Genomic DNA, 17269 nt, shown 5'->3' on the forward strand with positions numbered 1-17269 from the left:
CAACGCGCTTGTCCATGGCAAGTGCCATAAGAAACAACAACAACTTTGAACTTTCGTCAATGTAATGATTATTCGGTGATAAAAGTTAATTTTTTCCTCGAACATGTAATTTATGATTTTTATTTTATACAAAAATCATTTTTGTGTTGTAACATTTTTGGAAGTTATAGCGGAAAAAATATAACATTTCGCTTAATTTTTAATTAATTAAATATATATTCCTTTTCAATGAATTAAGAGATTTGTGCACATCTTATATATTTTTTCTAGTATGATAGAAATCCTTTTTAATTTGTATTTAAAGTTTTAAATGTTCCACATTAACAACAATTTGATTTTTTTTCAATCTTATTTTAAATACTAAAGTTAGATTGGAAAAAATACTTTGTGTAAGATTAGTATAAACTTTCGAGCTAATCCTGATTTTATAAAATTTGTTTTCCAATCACTGTACCATCGGCATGAATTGTAATTTGTAAAAATTAACTTCTTAAGAATTTAACAAAGTAAGACCTATTAACAACACTTATGGTTTTCCTGATAATTTACTATTTTAGCTAATTTATTTAAAAGAAACATTATTTGAAACTTTTGAAAAAATTCAAGCTGTATTTTATCATATTTTACAGATTACATTATTTTTATGGTCATTTTAGTATCAACTTTTTTTATTCGAATGTATGTATATTTTTTATTTGTCGTTTGCCATGTAAGAACTCTGATTATTACGCAGCATCTGAATTAATTAATCTTCATTATATGCAATCAAAGTTTATTTATATTTTAGTACTGAATGCCCCTCTTACCTTTTTATGAAATATTGCAGGACAGATAGGATAGTGAAATACGTAATGATATTCAAGACCTTATGAAAAAACCTATCAAGAATGTAAAAACTAGTTCTCACAATATTACAAAATTTTTATTGAATTACTTTCAAATCTGTTGTAATCATTCACTGCCAAGCTGCTTAAAGAATTCAAACTTTTTTTTTCCATATGTTTTAGTTACTGCAAAATGGCAACACATTTATTTAACTTGCTTGATTGAATTTTTTTAAACAAAACCTTCCGCTTCCGGTATTTTAAGTAAGAAATTTCATTTGGTAGATAAATTTCTTCTGTTTATGAATGCTTACGTGTGTGAGTTGTAAACTTTTGAATGTTTTGATTGTAAAAAGTTGTAGCGCGATTAGATCGATAATCATTTTTGCAGTTCATTAATATTTATGCTCTTTCATACCACTTTTAAAGGTTTGCAAGGCGAGACAACTACATCATTTTTAGTTTTTTTATTCTGCTAATGATTTTGACATTTTTGTTGCCCTTTCCTTTACACTTCAATGAGCAGTTGACTTATTTTTATTAAAAAATTTAAGCTATTTCAGAGTAAAGGCACATAAGTTTTTCATCATAAAAATATTGATTAAAATATATTTTCCATATTTTATAAAATATAATATTTAATATTTTAATTTAATGCAATTTGTCACATTGAAAAATTAAAACAAATAATAATCTTGCAATATTTGTATTCTTTGCATTTGTTTTTTAACGGTGAGATAAAGTTTTTATATCCTTAAGAAATATATATATATATTTTAAGCAAACATTTATGAATATTTTAATAAAATAATATGCTTGCCCTTCTAATAACCTTTCTGGATGACTCATTCTGAGAAGAATTCCAATAATTTATGCTTAAAATGTGTCTGATGATTTGAATTTATTGTATCATACCCTTTTTTAAAAATATTTTTTGTAACCATTTAATTTTTCCCAAACATTAGTTTTGAACTATACTTTTTTAACTATAAAATTTGTTACTCAATCTCTATGTTAGAAATACTTGTCAAGTTCCATCATTCAAAGATTGCTTGAAAGATAAAAAGATGAGAAGGATGACTTTATGGCATGATTTTATCTGGTGTTATCAAGTGATTTAAATAGATATTTTTTAAATATTATAAAGCAACCCACAATGTAAATGGGACAATTTTTATATAAATAAACCTCTGTTTACTCAGTGATATATTTATATGATAAATTATTTTTTTAAAACTGAGCTTAATATAATCTTTATTTCTAATCTTTTCATATTCAATGTTTTTATTCCTCTTAAAAGATAAATTGATTGGTTAATGTAAATTTAAAATAGATTTTTAAAAAAAATTGATTTTAGATTATCATAAATCTATCTTTCTTAATAATTTGCAAGCTGTATTGCTTACTCTTTAGTTTACTGCATTTATCTATAATGTGATTAGAATTCACTGCCTATGTGTATTTTTTATGAAACCATATTTTAATTTCCTTGATAAAAATGCTTCTAATCTTATTTATAAGATATCAAAATGAATTGCTGAAAAGAAATAATGTAATATGTAATAGTTACTAATATGTACTGGGGGAAGGGAAAACATATAGTATATGCCTGTAAGACTCCTGCATCAGATTTGGTTTATTACTTTTATGTTGTGAAACATCTAAATGTTATTTTATATTAATCTAAATTGATTTTTATTCATTTTTGAAAATATTTTTAATAGCATTATTCTGAATTTCTTGCATGTTGATTTATTTTCCTTTTTAAGCTAATATAAATGCATATACTCTTTTCCCTCTACATAAAAAAGGCCATTGGGAAGGCCCTTTTTAAAAAGCAATTTAAAATCCATCTTGTATAGAATGGTTAATATCTAATTTGTGAACATCAAATGGAAGGAAATTATATCATGAGGCATATAGATGTTGTAGTTCTTTACTTTGTTTCAGACAATTTGTGAGCAGAGTTACTATATCATGTTAGTTAGTGAGGTTGTTCTCATGACATCTGTAACTATATTTTGAACATAGAAATATACATTTGAGTTTGAGAATATAAATATATACATAATAAAAATTTCATGTCTATATAGAAATATGCATGCTCAAGAAGACTTAATGCTATAAAAAATCTGTATTATCATTAAACTATATATACATATAAGAGGAAAATTTTTTAAATCTTGCTTGCTTTTGGAGATAAGTAAATACCATTAAAAGTAAACAATTCACATTGACTGCTGTGTCTTAGTACTAAAGTCTCTGAAAATGTAAAAGATTGCCTGAAATTCCTATGGTTTTAAATAGTTTTCTACTCTTGAAGAACTCATGTGTGCTTATTTATGAATTTTGTTACTTTTTAACTTGCTTGTCAAATTAACTCTGTACATATACATTTCGTCAGTTAGAAACAAATAGAAAATATTTTTAAAATATGGCACATATACTGGATCTATTAGGATAAATTAATTTAAATTTGATAAAAGTCAATATGTTCGATAATCTAAATTACATTTTATTAATTTTTTTTTTGTTAAAGAAATTTGGGAGTATAGAAATATATATATTGTTTGACAATAGATTCTAAAGCCCTCCGCTCTTTTGCTCATGCATTAGAATGGGTTTCATTCATCAAAATAGGAATTAGAGAAAAGATGAAAGGAGGGGATGTTTACATTTAACAATAAAATAAACTCGGATTACTTGCAGACTGAATTAAAATAATACGGTCAGAAACGACTATAATATTCACGTACATGTGAAGAAAAAAAAAACTGAATCAAAAAGTATCTAATATGACAAAAATCAAGGTCAAAGACGAAGAATTCCAAAAATGCGCTCATCCTTCCACGTCTCTCCCCTAATTGAAATAGAATCGTCGAAAAGTGGTCATCTCAGAATATTGAAACAAACAATACACAACAAAAATATGTGTAGGTAGAGCATATATATAAAGAAATAAACATGCTCAAGAAGATTTAACTATATAAAAAAAACCTGTATTGCCATTAAACTATATATATATTAATTAAAATCCCTACAATAGAAGTTGTTTTAAATTTTCCTCTTGTATGTGTGTATATATACACATACACAAGAGGAAAATTTTAAAAATCTTCTACTGTAGGGATTTTAAACTGTTCAGCTAATAACTTTTCTTTAATACTTGAATGATAAAACTGTGATGCTCTTATTCTTCATTAATAATCAAATTATTCATCATGCATGCATGATTGATTGAATGGAATGAGAAGGAAAAACTATATATAATGTTATTAGAATAGAAAAACATTAGTTTAATAAGCCATGGATTAAATCCTAATCTTTTATTAGTTTAGCAAGGGTACCAAGCATGAGAAATTGAGGGAAATAAATTCTGATATTATACCATATGTGTTATATATAAGAAAATTTGTACAATGATTTTAATGTTTGAGTTTTTTTTAAAGTAAAATTAATTAATTGTATCTTTAATTACAACTATTGTAATATAATGAATATAAATTTCTATGGTGAATGCATCTAAATAGTTTTATTATAAAGCTAAATTGAATTGTAATCCAAAATTTGTGAATGTTTCTTTTAGCTAAAAAGTTTTTATTATAATATCTTTTGATTACTTGTTTTTATTTTGTGTAAATTATAAATACATAATAATTTCACTTGCATAGTTTACAAATTCTCTGTGGTTTTTCATTTTATATTTATTTTTTAGGTAATGCATGAGATTTAGAATCTTTCAATCTATTTTAAAAATGGCTTCAAAACCCAAAGTTGTCTTTGTATTGGGAGCTCCTGGTGCTGGAAAAGGTACTCAGTGTAAAAAAATAGTTGAGGTAATTTGTTTTCATTTTTTTTAAAAATGTGTCGTATTAATTACTTATGTGCCATACATAAATCAATAATAAAAATAAGTTTTCATGTTAAATTGGACTTGTGTATAAATTGCATGCTAATGATTAATTAGTGTAAATGCCACATCAGTCAATTGCTTATGTTTGCTAATGATTGCAGTGAAACCTGAAGTTCACTAATGGCATATGGTTAATACACAAATCCTATTAAGTGATTTCTTAATATTTTAAAATTTCAAACTGATAATTATATAGGCTGATTTTATTTCTTATTTATTTTTTCTGAAACATTATGATTTCTTCCAAAATAACTAAAGTATGGTAAAAAAAATTGGATGTTAATTTTTACTTGATCATACGGAAAGTATGCAAAGAGAAAGTATTGCAACTATCAAAAAATTTGAATTTAAGATTTTGACAAATCTACATGCTTCAGATCTCTGATTTAAAAAACACATTTTTTGGAATTATGGGAATTAGTTATATGGATATGTGGATTAAAAAATTAAAAACGTATTTTAGAATCTGTGAGCATGTTAACTCTAAAGCATTTTGAACAAGCTAAATGAAATTCAATATGTAATTTGTCCAGTAAATTTGTTGCTTTCTGTTACATTTTGAACAAAATCCATTCATCTGTAATTGTTTGACTATTTGTTATACCATGAACATAATACCTATAAAAAGTAAAGAGCTAGATAAAAAGATAAAATTTAATGCATGGACTTGGCATCTAAAGTGTTGGTTTTTATCAAATTTTGAGCAAAGGTTTGGCTATCTATCAATCTGTATCTCTGCATGCATGTGAACACAAAAATGCCCTAACTTAAATAAATGAAATTTTGTATTTGATCTTGGGGCTATAATTGTAATTATATATTGCATTTTTGTTCAAATCAAATGGAAAAGAGGTATCCAAAATATATAATTGATTTCCGGGTACTTTAGTATTAGCCACATGTCTAAGATTTATAGGCAATTTAAAAAAAAAAAAAAAAGCTAGCCAGATTTATGTTGAAGATCTATATTTTTTAGATCTTTTATAACTGTGGTTTACATTCACACCCTTACCCAATATTCACAGTTTTATTTAGGAGCAAGAGAGTTGCATCTTTCTTAGAGTATACAACAAAGTTTTGTTGACCACTCATGCTTGTATTTATATAAATGTAAAGGGGGTGGTATATATTATATAACTATTTTTGGCAGTTAAAAATTTATCTTTTAGAATTTAAAATTGTCTATGTTATATAAATTAGGAAAATTATGCATTTAGTGTTTTATATAAATTGTGATATCCAAAGTTTGATTTTTAAGACTTTTTTTAAATTTAAATATATTATGGACATTTTTGTAATTATATGAAAATCGAAATATAATTTTATCGTAGTGTGAATATATTTGTATACATTTTCTATGCCAATATGTGAATGATTTGGAGGTTTTAGTTTCACAATAGAATTTTCTATGCAAGTACCATATTTTGAGATAATTACATTATTTGTTACATAATCTAAAATTTAAATATATTTATTGCCTAATATTGTATTTATTTATTTAAAATAATATGCTTACTATCAAATGATTTATTTAAAATATATTATCCTATTTACATCAAGTTTGAATGGAAATTATGGGATGATTGAGAAAATCTTTATTTGCATGTTTTAATAATGCCATAACTTCACCATTTAAAGTTGAGATGACAAATTCTGCCAATTGTGAAGAGTTAAAAAATTATATATTTGATAATATTTTTTAAAAAAACCTTTAATACTGACTTTAAAAGAGAATTACAGAAATAACAAGGGGGGAGGGGAGAAAATTTTTAAAGTTAACTTCAAAAAGCAATTTAAATTTTTAATATATTAATTCTTTGTGTGTTATTTTTTCAAAAAATAAGAATACAGTATCATTTAATGTCTAGAATTGCAGGAGCTTTTATTATTTCATTGTTATCAGCATAAATTTTGTTGGCTCAGAATATGTTGCCTTTAATCTTACTTTACAAGTAATATTCAGTCATCTTTTATAATATATATTGATATTTAACTATAAAAATAAAAATCTCTTTTAGAACTTTGGTTTTGTCCATTTATCTGCCGGTGATCTTTTGCGAGCTGAAAGGAATACTCCTGGATCCCAATATGGTGAACTCATTGAGAATCATATACGTAATGGAACCATTGTACCTGTTGAAATTACTTGCCGTCTAATTGAAGAGGTACTTTGTATGTTACATGTTTTGATTATGATTGACTATTTTCTCTTAGCTATTTACTAATTATTTGAAGCAAATAGCTTTATGTACTCTGAAATGTACTGTTAAAAAACATTTTTGATTTACTATTAAAATTATTTAATACTAAACCCACAACCTCAAAGTAATATAATTAATTTCATTTAAGATTTTGGATATTAAGAGAAAAATTGCTTCTCCAACTATATCGATGATGAATTTTGTAAACTTAGGTTTGAAATTTAATTTATTTCTAAATCAAATAATGTGCAATCCTTTCCAAATTTGATTTCAACGTATTCAAGAAATTCTGCATGAGTAATTGATACTTCTTTGATTTTAGTATTGGCTGATAAGCTTATCATTGCTTGAGATGAAATTATTTTCATGCCTTTAATAAACTTTTTCTTTTTTTTTTGTTACAAAACCTTCATTATGTTTTAGCATTTAAGATTTAAAATTCTTATAACAAACGCATATGACATATCAAAGGTTATCATTATCGCATAGAAATTAGCTGTTGACAGCTACACATGTTATGAACGTGATATGCAAAAAATTAAAATTTTCTTTAATGTGAACTCTTAATGTAATGCCAGTATGTACATAAATACAATTAAAATTGTAAATAAATAATATTTTAATATAACAAAAAATAGAGAGAATCCTTTCATTGTTTACAACTGTGTACTACAATATGTCTTGCTCCAGAAAGTGAGAAGGCTTTAGATCAGAGGCAGCAGCAGAGATTTGCCAAGGGGGGGGACAAGATAAATCTGACAGGGGGCAAGCACAATATCTCTAATTTGGCTTCAAAACCATTCATAATAATTAATTTTACATTTAATTAAAGAAAATCAAATATTATTTAGTTTCTTTTTTATTCAAATACTGATCCTTTCTTTCATTGTTAAAACTTACAAAGGTATTTGTAAAAAAATGTTCTCAGTTTCTTTTACTGGCCATCACAAAAATTGTCAATATTTGAATCAATTACTTTATGAGACTCTTGGAAGCCTGGTGGTTAGGTCTCGGCTTCAGAACTGGAGGGCCTCATGTTCGAGACCTGCTTCCACCGAAGAACCGTCGTATAGGTGGGTCTGGTGCACGCCATATCCGTCGGGGCTTAATGCCCTCCCGCTAGTGCGGTGTGGAAGGTTGGAGAGGTGGGTGCCCGCAAAGGCATCACCCTCGTTATCTGATTGCGGCTTGAAATTACAACGTCCGCTCCAAAATAGCCCTAGTGTAGCTTTAAAGCAGTATTTTAATATTAAATTAAAACTGCCAGACTCTTGAGATTTCTCTGAGATCTAATTTTAGAAAAAATATGGTTATATTGCATTTTAGATTGTTTTACATAGATTGAAATACAGATTTGCCATGCTAAATGAAAAAACGCATGCTCTAATTATTTTATATCAGAAGCTATATAAAATGAATGTTGAAACAAAAAGTTTTACATTTTTTAGAAATGAATAATAAATAAAAAATATTCGATGTTTTCGCCAAATATCGATTTTTTTTATTTAGATTTATCGATAGTTCCCTACCTAAAATATTTGTTAAATAAGGATTGTAACAGTAAGCAGGAATTCAGAGGTGTTTCGAATCTGAGAAAAATAAGTGCTCGTACTGAACGAAAATTTACTATAGTTCAGATACAAACAATTATGAGTCTGACTTGGGTATGGAATTACTGAATTTTCAATTTTAAATCTGCAATTAAGTGAAAGTATTAATTATTTAAAATTTAAAAATCACTTGAAAATGCATCATTACATCAAATGTCCTTATATTATTCTAGGGATTGAAATAATAATAATTTTTCCAAATAAGATCTGCCATCTAATAAAGAAGTTAAGTAAATTCATAAGTCAAGGGGTTAATGTGTTATATATAGTAAATATTATATGAATAACTATTTTAATCATCAAGACATTTTTATTCAAAGTCTCTTAAAAATTTAAAAGGCCATTTAGGGCAAGAGACTGCCAATAGGGGGGCAATTGCAACCCCCTGCTACCACAGCCTCTGTTCTAGTTTTCAGCAACATATCGCATGCATTAAAATTTTTAGTTAATTGTTACGAAACCTTTATTAAAATGTCTTTTCAAAGTATTTTTAAGCACAATTTCTAGAAAATGTATTCATTAATTTATATTTTTACAGTGTGCAAACTACAATTAGACAAGATGTTCATATAGATTCAATATTTTTAAAATGTATGAACTAATCATTATGTAATTTAATTATAGTTATTAGCAATATTTATTGAATGTTTGTGCTCATTAACAAATTCAGTTTACTCATTATAATTTTATTTAATATGTCGAATTTCCATCATTCTTATTTAGAGCATTAAGGATGAATTTTTGTACTTGCATATTCATCTTCTACCATCTCTGTAATTTGTTTTTTTACTATGACTTCTAGCACCAATGTGATCTTAATGATTATTGGCAGCAAGCTTTAATTATTGATAAGAATGAAAAATGTTATCATTATGAATTGATTGCTTATTTTTTAGCATCTTATTTTTAAAATTATTGAAGCATTCATTTTTTAGATTATGAATAATGCATTATATATATTATCAGAATTGTTAATATAAGTGAATTGATTTTGGGGCTTTAATGATCATCTTATGGCATCTAATTTCCAATATTAATTCTGCAGTTTGGAATGGAACAAATATTTTATATTTAGTTTTAACTGTTACATATAAATATTTTATATTTAGTTTTAACTGTTACATAGTATTCAATGTCTATACATTTAAAAGACATTCCAATCCCCCCCCCTGTACTAGACAAACTGTATTACTTTGGAAATTCATTAAAATTTATTTTTAAAGTAAAATGTTATGAAATATGGAACAAATAAATTCTAATTTTTTTTTTGAAAATTTCTCTTTAATTTTAATTTAAAATATTTTATGAATCTAAAATTGAACAGCTTGATAAATGATAGAAAAGAATTAAAAGTGGAATGTTCAAATAATGTCTTTAAAAAAAAAACAAAGTAAAAAACATCTTGAAATTTTGGTAATTTCACATATGTGTTGTTCCAAACTTCTCAAATCACTCGATCAGTAAAACATATATGTTTGTTTTAAAATCTTTTGTTTCTTCTTAGCTGAAAGAAATTAAACTGCATTTATGAATAATCGGTTAAAAATTATTATTGCTTTTTAGAGCATTTTATTTAAAATATTTGAAGTTTCATAATTGTTATAATGTAGTTTCTATAATCAAATTGCTGACTCTTGATGCAATTACAACTAACAGTGCCTAAAATATATATAAAAATTTACTACAGTCATCTCAGAAATGCTTCGAATACAGCATTTAAAAAATTGTGTTCATATTTTGACTAGACTTGATATGATTTTCACCCTCTATTCTCTCTGTGTATATATATATATAAATTCATTTTGTATATATCACACACATTGAAACATGACTTTCTTCCAGGCAATGAAACAATCTTCAAGTAATAAATTCTTGATTGATGGTTTTCCACGTAATAAGAACAACTTAGACGGCTGGAATCAAGAAATGGGTGAAAAAGCGGATGTTCGATTTATTTTATTTATTGATTGCTCTGAAGATGTAAGTATTTAAAGAAAAAAAATGTTGAAAGTTAATACATAAAAAATAGATTTATATAATTGAATTCCTTGAATATTTTTTGTATCATTCATTCAACTTCAAGCCTATCAAGTTCTGAAAGATTCTTTTATGTTACAATATCAATAAGTTTTCTAATGCTAAAGTTTTATAATAATTTCTAACCTAACAATGTAATTTATTTGATTCCATGCCAGTACTTATAGTAAAATGAACATTAATTCTTATTAAGTTGTCTTTACTTTTAAAAACAGGCATGTATTGAAAGATGCTTGAAAAGAGGTGCTGAAGGTAGTGGGCGCTCCGATGACAATATTGATAGCTTAAAGAAGAGGTAAATACTCATATTATTTTTAAGTTATCAATTCCTTTGAAAATTTCAATTTATATTAATTTTTTTAGACTAGCACAGCATTTAAATATATAAAATACTAATATATTTGTTGTATTAATTAATTTTTCACTGAGAAAAATGTGTTTTTGCTACATTACTGAGAAAAATTCTATTAATTTGTATCATAAAACTATATAAATTGCATTCTTAACATTATTTATATATAAATGAATATTTATTTGTAAAAATGAAATATTTGGCACTTTTTACAGATTTCGAACCTTTCATGAAGATACATTGCCCATTGTAAATCAGTTTAGTGAGAAAGGCATGGTTTTAAAAGTGGATGGAGGTCAAGATCCTGATACAGTTAGTTTTTGTTTGTTATTTAAAAATAGCCCAAAGTTGAAAAATTAAACTAAGTTTTAAAATTATAAGATGCTACTAATAAAAAAATGCACTACTTCAATAATAATAATAATGATAAAGATCCCCTACATTAAGTGTATAGTGGTTTAAGTTAATTTTATGTATTTACTAATTATAACTTTGAAGTCTTTGCATATAATTTAAGGAATATATGAAAATTTTAAGAAGCGAAAGCTCTTAACATTGTCTAGCATACATGGGAAGTGAAAAAATCTTGATTGGTTTAAAATATTCTTTAAAAACTTCAATTTTTTTTCTTCATATAAATAATTATTTTAATGATATAGATATATAAGAAAATTTTTAAAGATCTTTCTGTTAGCCGTCCAGTATATTAATTTGAATTGTGAGAATAAGCAGATTACATTAAAATTAATAAGAATATCATTTTTGAAAGTTTAAAAAAAATTTAAAGCTTATACTTATATAAACCTGGCAGCAGACCTATTGTATGATAATCTCTCTAAGAAATAAAAATAAATTCCTAGAAGTTTTAAAAATGTTGGATACTTTAAAATGTATATCATTTACCGAGAGAAAATATTAGTTAAAAAAAAAATAAAGCTTATCATTTAGTAAAAAAATTAAATGCTCCTTTTTTGTGTGTGTAGAAATATATAAATAGGAGCTCGGCCTATATCATTTCATTTGCCATTTTGGCAGCATATTTAATTTAAATTTTACACTGATAGATAACTTAGTTATTTGGCAAACCAATCAATATCTGTCTACTATTTAATTCCATGATTGTGTAAAAATTTCAATGGTGGTCGAAACTCTTGATATATATTTAATCCAGCTAGTTTATCATTACATAATCAAATTTGTGATACTGATGTCTTAGAAAAGTTCTATAAATCATGTCTTTTTTTTAAAAATGTAGCTTTTAATTTAATGCCAAAAAATATTATCTATTGCTCTCATTTTATTGAAATCACACTATAGAACAATTAGTTAACTTAAGCTTATATCTCTAAACAATGCTTTTTTTTTTTTTTCAGGTTTTCCAGAAAATCCGAGAATTATTTGAAAAGCATTCATAAAATTGTATTCCTGAAACTGATCAAATTATGGGTTCATACATTTTTTTAAATCAGTTATAAAGAAACAAGTTTATCTGCACATTGTATTATTGTGCAATTATGTTAAATATTTTAGCTAGAATAGTGTAAGGACTTAAAATTTTGTAATTGACTGTAGAGATTATTCGTTTAATCTGTTTTTATAATATTTAAATGTGGTAAATGTTTTGCTTAGCTAAGAATTATGTGGCAGCCTTGTATTGTGGGTAAATCGTTAATATGCTTGTTGAAACTATAATATATATACTGTTAATCACTTTTAATACAATTTATTTAAAATCTTTCAAAAATGGATAAAAATTTTATATTTAATGAATTTTCTTAAATCTATATGAAAAACTAACCAACGACTAGAGATTTTATTATGAGTGCTTTCTAAACTGTACAGAATTATAGTTGTGAGATTTCATCATTTCCTCTTGTAGATTACTATCATTTTTCTTTTTTATTTATGTAGGATTTAGACATGTAATCTTTTATATGTTTGATTTTTTTTTATCACTTGCAGTATTTTTACTTGTTTAAGAGCTTAGATCTTTTTCTGCTTGATTTGTATAGTAGTTATCAAACTTGGTAACTTTTTGTTCACATTCAATTTAATGTATAATTAATATAATTATATATAAATCTCAAATTTATTATGTACAATGTATCAGTATAGCTTTCTGAATCTTAATAATCCCTTTTGTATTATTCATGAATCTGTTACAACAAATAAATACTTATGCATATATCTTGGTCTTAGTTTTGATCTACATCATATTGTAATCCTAAAAAAAGGCATAGTAATTATGTAAAAAGATTTTGTGTGATGTTTCCTTCAAGTTTATAAAGGGTATATAAACATTGAGATTTCTAAATTTAATAAGAAAAAATATGCTTGCAACTACTAAACTTCCAAAAACCGATATAATATATATATGCACATTTTAAATAGTTATCTCATCATAAAATATCTTTTACATGTTAGAGTGTTACTTTGCCAATAAAATCATACAACAGTACATTTTGAATGTTTTCTAACACCAGAAAAACACAGTAATACTCTCTATATGATACTTTTATTTTTGTTACATTATATTAAAGATTCACGCACTGGTAAATATAAAATTCTATGAACTATATGAATACTACACTATAACTATTCTATATATGAACATATTACAAAACCTCTTAATAGCATTTAACCTGAATCCAAAATCACCATTGTAGAGAAGAAGACAGTTAAAGACAACTATCCCAGTGAAATTACAGACTTTCATAACAAAAGGTAGATCAAAAAATGCAAATTTAAGATAAATATCTTATTTCCATTTTGATTAAAAATTTCTTCAAAAATCAACATATTGCACAAATTTTTAAGCCATGCTAAATATTTCATCTAAATTCATAACAAAACTAGCAGCAGATATATTGAAATTATATAAAAGTTTTAATTTTGTATCAAATTTGAAATAATTGAGTTCTTTAGAGGGAAGCAGGAATAAAGCAATAGTAATAAAATGATCAGTTCACAAGTTTAACCTTCTAATGCCCTTACTTTACATATTTGCTTAAGATTTTTCTCTTATACAAACTTGTGCTATCAGTTTTCTAATCCTTAGGATAGTTTGAAACTTAAATTCTTGAAAGTAAATTTACACATATGTACAAGAAGTAATAAATTTAAATATTGGTTTGAAACCATTTGTATTTACTGGTTTTCTCAATAGATAGCAATTGTTCCTGTAAAAAGTACCAGCTTTCCACATTTAACACATGTAGTAAATCTTGAACTCAATACCATATATATTCTATAGTCTATGAAAAAAATCATGGTTATTTTTATATAAATCTTACAAAGTTATTTTACAGCTAAAATTAAATATTTAAAAAAATGCATAAAATAATCCCATAATAGCAAGATATATTATTAAAAAAATTAGTGATTTCATTCACATATATATTTGGGCATTAGAGGGTCCAAAAGTACACAAGGCTTCAAACATGCAGGAAAGTTTAACATTGCTTACACACTGAAAATTCCACAAAAATTGAACTATGGGCATAATATTTTTTTTACTTTTCATTCCCTTGTCTTTGAACAATGTTTTACTTCAACTGCAAAAGGTGAAATGTAGTTATCAGCATTCAAGTGTTTTTCAAAATATGACTTGGTTCAATATTTATATATAAAGTAATTTTTTTTCCTGCTATTTACACACTTATCTTTAAATCCTTTCATATTTTACTTTATGTAACATCAAGAGCATCTTCATCATCCTCCTCATCATCATAAGCTGGATCTGTGCTTCTTTCTTGATACCTACAAGGAAAGGAATGTTATGAATAAAAATTGAAAACAAAAAAATCATTAAACCATCTTAAGTTTCTTGATTATAATTTATATTAAAATTACATTCTCATATTAATTTTAAAATAACTGCAAAATTGCTACTCCTTACATTATTATTTATTACTTTAAACAAAAAATTTTTATTACCAAGGTAGAATAATAGTATTAAATATAAGATAATTAAAGTAGTTGGGAATTAATTTTACAGATATCATTTCCTTTCAAATGTTAGTATAAAATCACAAAGAAATATATAATTTTTTGGAGTACATAATCCTGTTCTGCAGATTCAGTAAACAATGCCCTTTTTTTTTTTTTTTTTTTTTTTACCAAAACAATTATAAATACCAGTTTCACTTGCAGGTGCAATCCCATTAGCCCAGAAACTATGGAGTAATTGGGATCTGATCACATTAAAAAATTTATTTGACTGTGACTGTACTATATCCTGCATCAGACTACATTTTACTATTCCTTATTACCTAAACTTACTGTATTGCATGACAAATTGCATTTAAACTACAATAACCGTACTTATTATCTTCATAAACTTTCTAGCTTGTATTTGTTTGAAAATGTAAGTAATTTGTCATTTAAAAAATGTCAACAGTATTGATGGGATAAAATACTGCCATATTACTAGGTTTAAAATTACTTCCTATCATAAAATAATTTATATTACATAAAAATGTTTTTATTAAAAGTCTGTTCCTAGTCATTTATCAGAAATTATTGAGATTATTGGCCTATTTTGATAGAGAAAATTAGAAAACAAAAACTGAAGTTTCCATTTAACCATTATATTTTATAGATCCAAGAAAAATATAACTAGCAATTTACCATGCATATAAATAGAGAATTGAATGAATAAAATAAAATTCACACAAGTTTCAGGTTCAATTTTTCTTTATACAATTGCAACCAAAATAAAACAGCCATCATAACAAAATATCCCGAAAAACAAAGTGTTCAGTCAAAGCCTTTAAAAAGTATATATTTAAAAGTATATGCTTTCCATTCACAAAGGCCTCATTACTTTACTCTGTAGATGTTCTCAATTACTTTGTCTGACAATATATTATTTTAAATTGGATTGTAAAATCAGGTATTCACAATCCATACACACTAATGGAACAATTGCAACTGTCAATGCAAAAAAATCAGGTCAGACTTAGTATGATATGGATCTGGAAGGTAGGATATCCAGCCTGTTCCTATTTCGTTTCTGCCCATTTTCATTGCAATATTTCGCATTAATGCCCAATGAATGAATTTGTTTAGTTGATTAGCATTTCACATTGAAGCGACAGTAGGATTATTTTGGGATGAACTTCATAATTTTGAACCACGATCCAATAATAAGGACAACAGTTCAGCTGACACTATAAACATCTACATATCAATAATAGAGCATTTGGTAATAAAAAAATGGACTTGATATAATTGGTTTACAAGTAGATAAACCAATAGGTATGTAGCATTTAGTCACTGTCTGGTGTGATATTCTAGAATTCATGCTTATCTTTATTCCTTGTGCCAGTTTGACAGCAGTTATACCATAACTTTTTTTAGCTGTTATTTGTATGTAATGATCCTTATTTGCAGAAGTTTGGGATGATTATTATGAACTGTAACTACTATTAACTGTTCCAGCTTTATAAAATAAATTTCACAGCAGCTCATTAACAGTTTTCAAAGTAGCAACATCTCAAATTCAATAACCCTCTTATAATTTACACACAATTCTTTCAGTGATAAAATTATTTCAATATGTTCTTTGACTCATATTGGTTACTATATCAAGACAAAACTATGTGTGTGGGGGGGACATAAATCATAAGCATTAAGTTTTTTTTATTAATGTGTTGTTCATGTACAAAGTTAAAGTTAACCAATTATTAACACTATTATCTAGCAACTATGTTAGTTCTTTCACTCACAATTTATTTTTATGAAGAAAAATTAGCATTTTGTGTTTATTCTTTAATTAATAGATGCCAGTGTAATATGAATTTTTAAAAGCATAACATCAGTTATCTTTTTTGCAGTGACTTCTTAAAGCAGCTTTGTTTCACATTTGTATTTTCAAATTGTATCTTTAAAAAAAATCAACACTTTTGCTAATTACATGAAAAAATTCTAATGATGAATATCACTTATTTTAATACAATACTATTACAGAAAAATATAAAAGAATTTTTATAAAAACTTCATATAGGGATTTATCTTTTACCTGACACAATTGTTGATGGTAATCTCAGCCAGCTGATGTATTCTACTGTAACTTGGCTTCTGCAGCAGGTTTTGAAGCAATTCTATACCTCCTTCTTCTTTCAGAAGATTACAATATTTCTCTGGATACACCTTTGTGAGGTTGGCCAGGGCCCATACTGCCCAATGCTGAGCCTCTGGAGTGTGCTCGACTGTAAGCAGCCTCAAGATAGGCTTGAAGGACCTGTAATTGTATTTGTATAGATTAATACAAAAAGAAGAAGAAACTAACTTACAAATGCATAAAAATAACATGCAATTTGCAAAAACCT

At 25.9% G+C, this 17269-nt stretch overlaps 2 protein-coding genes across 6 annotated transcripts in view; one reads left to right on the top strand and one right to left on the bottom strand.

Annotated features, from left to right (window-relative positions):
- Positions 1–1012: 1012 nt before the first annotated feature.
- LOC129975669 (UMP-CMP kinase-like) lies at positions 1013–13065 on the top strand. Of its 4 annotated transcripts, none has more exons than XM_056088784.1 (7): positions 1013–1088; positions 4540–4660; positions 6756–6902; positions 10391–10528; positions 10801–10880; positions 11153–11249; positions 12311–13065. In XM_056088784.1, exons 2-7 carry the CDS (start codon positions 4547–4549, stop codon positions 12350–12352), a joined length of 618 nt encoding a protein of 205 aa, XP_055944759.1. In that variant the 5' UTR covers positions 1013–1088; positions 4540–4546; the 3' UTR covers positions 12353–13065. The 4 variants fall into 4 exon arrangements, with proteins under 4 accessions (XP_055944759.1, XP_055944758.1, XP_055944761.1 ...); XM_056088783.1 differs by having other exon boundaries at positions 1070–1142; XM_056088786.1 differs by lacking the exon at positions 1013–1088 and adding an exon at positions 1126–1253.
- Positions 13066–13433: 368 nt separating this feature from the next.
- The window catches only part of LOC129975666 (protein zer-1 homolog), a 34913-nt gene continuing 31077 nt past the window's right edge, over positions 13434–17269 (bottom strand). For both annotated transcript variants that reach the window (XM_056088778.1, XM_056088779.1), the window contains exons 15-16: positions 16960–17181; positions 13434–14696 (exon numbers count right to left, since the gene is read on the bottom strand). In XM_056088778.1, coding sequence (XP_055944753.1) covers positions 14624–14696; positions 16960–17181 — 295 coding nt within the window. In that variant the 3' untranslated portion in view covers positions 13434–14623. The remainder of the gene's footprint in view (positions 14697–16959; positions 17182–17269) is intronic.

The sequence above is a fragment of the Argiope bruennichi genome, chromosome 7 (assembly GCF_947563725.1).
Source record: "Argiope bruennichi chromosome 7, qqArgBrue1.1, whole genome shotgun sequence".
NCBI lineage: Eukaryota > Metazoa > Arthropoda > Arachnida > Araneae > Araneidae > Argiope > Argiope bruennichi.